We start from the raw sequence: 5,939 nt of genomic DNA on the forward strand, positions 1-5,939 counted from the left end.
GTACAGGGGCATTATTATTTTTCTGTAAGATTTACAATTTCAGAGTTAGAAAAAGAACTTGTGACTTACTGGCATCCTGTAAGCCATTAATAGACTTTACCAATCATTAGACTGTTCTTGGGGAAAAAAGTACCGTTGGATACTGGTACAATCACATGAAGTCAGAAGCTATGACACTCTGGGTGACTGGCAATAGGTAAATCACTTATATGCAGAGGCAAGCCATAGCACAGAGCAAACGTATGTTCACATGGCAGTAGATTAAAATTCTGTACCAGGGCTGGGGTGGCTCAGTGGTAGAGTGCTTTCCTTGAGCTGAAGAGCTGAGGGGCAGCACCCAGGCCCAATGTTCAGGTCTCATGAACGACCCAAAAAAAAAGGAAAGAAAAAAAAGGAAAAAAATTCTATGCCAGACTGAAAATAACTGGAACTCATAAAAATATAACGTCTTGGGGCTGGGAATGTAGCTTAGTGGTAGAATACTTGCCTAGCATGCATGAAGCCCTGGGTTTGATTCTTCAGTACCACATTAAAAGTAAAAAGCTGGAAGTGGTACTATGGCTCAAGTAGTAGAGCACTAGCCTTGAGCACAGAGAGGCTCAGGGACAGAGCCCAGGCCCTGAGCTCAAGCCCCAGGACTGGGGACAGACAGACGGACACAGACGGACACAGACGGACACATACACACACACTCCTTATTGTAGCTTTAAAAAAAGAATGATGCTTAAGCCAGGTACTGATGGTTCATGCCTATAATCCTATTTGAGGAGACTGAGATCCAGAGGACTGTGGTTCAAAGTCAGCCTATACAGAAAAGTCTGCTAGAAAACATCTCTAAAATAGCCAGCAAAAAGCTGGGTTGGAGGTGTGGCTCCAGCAGTACAGTGCCAGACCAGCAAGCACAAGGCCCCAAGTTCAAGCCTTGGTATTGGGGGAGGAAAAGTGTGTACAAGAAGCCCTGAGTTCAATTCCCAGTACCAGGTGGAGGAAAGTGAAAGGAGTTATAAGAGCAAGAAAAGGAGAATATACATGCTAAAAAAAAATGTTTTACTACAATATATTCTTCCAAATTGTGCATCTTGATTCCTACCTGGTTCCTAAGTTTTTGAATTTCTTCTTCTCGATCTTTGATTCTGCTTTGCAATGTGTTCTTGGTTCGATACAGATCATCTTCCATATAGTGGAATTCCTACAAAATGAGGCATGAATAAAGAATGCTAAATCAAGTGTATTCTCCCTGAACCATTTCTAGTACCTTGAATAGTACTTGCCAGTACTTGTCACTCAGCCAGTATGCTGTTCTCTGAATGAATAAATGAGGAGATCTGAGGAAAAGCTAAAACTTTAGCATGGTGTGGTGACACAGGCCTAGAGACATTTGTGAACAGGATAAATCAACACAAGGTATTTTTAGCTTGCAGCAGTGTGAAGAAATGGCTCATTCTTTTATAATTCTCGGGTATATATTAAGATTATTAATAATGATAAATTGGGAAAATAGGGGCTGGGAAGGTGGCTCAGTGGTAGAGCGCTTGCCTTGCATGCCTGAGACTCTGGGTTTGAGTACTCAGCACCACATAAGCAAAAAGAAAAAGCCGGAAGTGGCACTGTGGCTCAAGTGGTAGAGCGCTAACCTTGAACTGAAGAGCTGAGGGACAGTGGCCAGGCCCAGAGTTCAAGCCCCACGACCAGACCCCCCCCTAAAAAAATTGGGAAAATATTTGCTACATATGAAGACTGGTATTCTTAGCAATATGCTGTTCATAAAAATAAAATTTAAAAATGACTATGGTTTTAATTGGTTAAGAGTAAATTTAAAGCTAGGTGCATGTAGATCACATCTGTAATCCTACCTACTCAAGAGGCTAAGATCTGAGGACTGAAGTTCAAAGCCAGTGTGGGCAGGAGTCTCATGGACTTTCCTGCCCAGGCTGGCTTTGACCTGCGATCTTCAGATCTCAGCCTTTTGAGCAGTTAGGATTTAGGTGTGAGCCACCAGTGCCCTGCTCTATTAAACCACCAAAAAAGCCAGGACTAGAATGTGGTTCAAGCAGTAGAGCACTAGCCTTGAGTAAAAAACCTTCGGGACAGAGTCCAGGTCAATAGTTCAAGGATAAGACTGGCAAACACACACACACAAAATGAAGTATGGGAAGAAGTTTATTTATAAACCAAGTAAACAAGACCTGAAGCTGCATTAAAAATATGGGCACTTCCAGGTGCTAGTGGCTCACACCTGTAATCCTACCTACTCAGAAGACTGAGATCTGAGGATCGAGGTGCAAAGCCAGGCTGGACAGGAAAGTCCCTGAGACTCTTATCTCCAATTAACCACCAGAAAACCAGAAGTGGTATTGTGGCTCAAGTGGTAGAGCAAGGGCCTTGAGCTGAAGAGCTCAGGGACAGTGGCCAGGCCCAGAGTTCAAGCCCCGTGACCGATAGAAAAAAAATATGCGCACTGTGCTGGGAATGTGGCTTAGTGCTAGAGAGCTTGCCTAGTACACATGAAGCCCTAGGTTTGATTCCTCAGTACCATATAAATAGAAAAAGAGGAAGTGGCACTGTGGCTCAAGTGACAGAGTGCTAGCCTTGAGTACAAAGAGGCTCAAAGATGGCATTCAGACCCGGAGTTCAAGTCCCAGAACCAGCAATAAAAGGAAAATCAACTGAAGGAATGGATCTGTGGCTCAAGTGGTATAGTAGCAGCCTTGAGCAAAATACAGGGACAGTGCTAGGCTCCAAGTTCAAGTCCTAGTACCAGCATGAAAGAAATAAAGAAGAATGACCATCAGTTGACATTGTATGTTTCAAAGTTTTCTAGACAGATACAAATACATAACTTATCAAGAAGATTTAAATACAGACACAGGGTAATAGAAAGAATTCTGGATTGAGACAGGAATACTGAGTTTTACACTATTCTCTAATTAGCTTTATATTAGATAAGTCACAACACCATTTGTGCCTCTATTTTTGATCTGTTAAACAAAATCAGAGTATGGAATGCTTCCCATCTACCATTGCCACTAAACCCGCACTTTATAGACTTCCCTGGGAAGTTTCTTCAAAGGACAACTAAAAGACAGAATCCTCCATCTCATCCCTTACCTGTTTCATTCTGTCCAATTCTGTCTCCAGTTCCTGTTTTGATGCTTTCTGTCCAGCTATCTGGTCTTGTAGGTCTTGTAACTGTTCTCTTGCTGATTCTGCTTCACTAACCTGCTGAGCCTCCAAATCCTGAAAAGAAGAATGTTACATGTGAAAGCAATGGCTAACCATTCAGTTCAACACTGAGTAACTACTGTGCACAGATCTGGACTCAACAGATCCCAAAAGGTAACAGTTTCAGTTCTAACCTGTAAGAAGTACATGCCTGTTGGGTGCCAGTGGCTCATTCCTGTAATCCTACCTACTCAGGAGACTGAGATCTGAGAATTACAGTCCAAAGCCAGCCTAGGCAAGAAAGTCTGTGAGACTCATATCTCCAATAAACTACTGAGGAAAAGCTGGAAGTGGCTCCATAGCTCAAGTGGTAGAGCACTAGCCTTGATCCAAAGAACCTTAGGGATAGTGTCCAGGCCCTGAGTTCAAGCCCCAAGACTGGCAGATTAAAAAAAAAAAGAAGAAGAAGGCTTACAGGGCTGGGAAGGTAGCTTAGTGGTAGAGTGCTTGCCTAGTATATATGAAGCCCTAGGTTCAATTCCTCAATACCACATAAACAGAAAAAGCCAAAAGTGATGCTGTGGCTCAAGTGGTAGAGCGCCAGCCTTGAGCAAAAGAAGCTCAGGGACAGTGCCCAGGCCCTGAGTTCAAGCCCCAGGACTGGTTAAAAAAAAAAAGGCTCATTACTTTACATCCTAACTTTTCCCATCTTTCAAGACTTACTGACAATACTTTTTTTTTTTTTTTTTGGGTCCGGTAGTGGGGCCTGAACTCTGGGCCTGGGCGCTGTCCCTCAGCTCTTCAGCTCAAGGCTAGTGCTCTACCACTTGAGCCACAGTGCCACTTCTGGCTTTTTCTTTTTGCTTATGTCGTGCTGAGGGATTGAATCCAGGGCCTCAGGCATGCAAGGCAAGTGCTCTACCACTGAGCCACCTTCCCAGCCCCAAATGGCCAATTTTTTATATTAAATACTATAATTATATACAAACCATAAATTACAAAATGACGCATAAAGCTCTATTAAAAGTCTATCCCTGGGACTGGAAAGGTGGTTCAGTGGTAGAGTGCTTGCCTTGCATGCATGAGGCCCTGGGTTTGATTTCTCAACACTACATACGCAGAAAATGCTGGAAGTGGCATTGTGGCTCAAGTGGTAGAGCGCTAGCCTTAAACTGAAGAGCTGAGGGACAGCGCCCAGGCCCAGAGTTCAGGCCCCATTACCGGAAAAAAAAAAAAGTCTATCCCTAAGCCCATTCTAATATCTGCAAGCATTCTGGTTGTACAAATAACACAAATTCGTGTTTAACCATCAGAGTGTGTGATCCTGAATCCATAAAGACTCATACTTGTAATCCTAGCTACTCAGAAGGCTGAGATCTGAGGATCACAGTTCAAAAGCCAGCCCAGGCAAGAAAGTCTGTGAGACTCTTATTGCTAATAAACCACCAAAAAAACCTCTAAGTGTCTCTGTGGTTCAAGTGGTAGAGTGCTAACCTTGAGCTGAAGGAGCTTAGGGACAGCACCCAGAGTTCAAGCCCCACAACCAACCAAAAAAAAAAAAAAACCCCTATCCCTGAGCCCATCTAATATCTGCAAGCATTCTGGCTGTATAAATAACACAAATCGGTGTCTAACCATCAGAGTGTGTGGTCCTGAACCAATACAGATTCTATCTGGCTCCCTATAGTAACTAAGCGTAGGCAGACTTACCAAGTTAAATATTTGTTGAATGAATGAACCTATTATTCTTAATCCTTTATAATAAGTCAGCCAATGAACAAGGAACCTACTGCTATAGACTCACTTCTATATAGTGACAAATATTTCAGAAGCAGTTGAACACATTATTTCAATAATGTCCTTCCCCACAACTAATATAGAACCTATTAGAAATCAAGCTGATAGGTGAGGGGCAGTGGCTGGGAAGCAGAGTCACAATAATCTTACCTGCAGCTCAGACCTGAGCTGCTGTATCTGGCCCATCAATTTCTGTATTTCCTCTTTTTGCATCTCCTTCTCATGCCGAAGTTCTTCCAGCTCCATGCTATTAGCAGTACTGCTTTCTAGGCCTTCAAAACCAGAGCCTTCCTTTAAGCTGTTAATCAATTTTTCTTTAGACTATTATGAAACAAAGAAGTAAGTTTAAACAAAGCAAGTTTAGTTGAATATTTTCTGTGTACTTTTCTGGTTAAGTTAGGGATCAAACTGAGGACCTTATGCATGCTAAGCATGCAATACCATTGTGATATTAACCCCCCCCCAGCTAGCTTGAATATTGAATGTCATCCCACCATATAGAAACTAACCCACTATGGAAACATTCTAGCAAATCTACAGATTATTAACACCATAAGGATTTTCATCCTTATCCTCCAATAGATATCTGATGAATAATGCTCTTAGACTTAAGTGCTCTGATTAGGTTCCTGTTTAAGAGTTCTCATAAGTATTCTATATAATAAAGACATTTCTTACTCCAGATCATAACCCCTGCTTCATAAACTAAAAGGGAAATTACAAATATACAGAAGGCAATAAACTGAAATATTGAGAGGATACAGTCAGATTACTGTAGAGTCCTGAGCAAGAAAAACTATTTTTGGGGACAAAAAGGCTTCATTTGAAAGATAGTATTTATGCTGGCTTTGAGCTGGTTTTTTTTGTTTTTGTTTTTTTGTTTTTTTTTGGGTCCGGTCGTGGGGCCTGAACTCTGGGCCTGGGCACTGTCCCTCAGCTCTTCAGCTCAAGGCTAGCGCTCTACCACTTGAGCCACAGCG

At 42.3% G+C, this 5,939-nt stretch overlaps 1 protein-coding gene across 1 annotated transcript in view; it reads right to left on the reverse strand.

The window, feature by feature from the left end:
- Golga5 (golgin A5) overlaps positions 1 to 5,939 on the reverse strand; it is a 35,717-nt gene that overhangs the window by 11,268 nt on the left and 18,510 nt on the right. The window contains exons 7-9 of the mRNA XM_013013290.1: positions 5,110 to 5,280; positions 3,109 to 3,237; positions 1,091 to 1,189 (exon numbers count right to left, since the gene is read on the reverse strand). Coding sequence (XP_012868744.1) covers positions 1,091 to 1,189; positions 3,109 to 3,237; positions 5,110 to 5,280 — 399 coding nt within the window. The remainder of the gene's footprint in view (positions 1 to 1,090; positions 1,190 to 3,108; positions 3,238 to 5,109; positions 5,281 to 5,939) is intronic.

The sequence above is a fragment of the Dipodomys ordii genome, unplaced genomic scaffold (assembly GCF_000151885.1).
Source record: "Dipodomys ordii isolate 6190 unplaced genomic scaffold, Dord_2.0 Scaffold2, whole genome shotgun sequence".
Classification (NCBI taxonomy): domain Eukaryota; kingdom Metazoa; phylum Chordata; class Mammalia; order Rodentia; family Heteromyidae; genus Dipodomys; species Dipodomys ordii.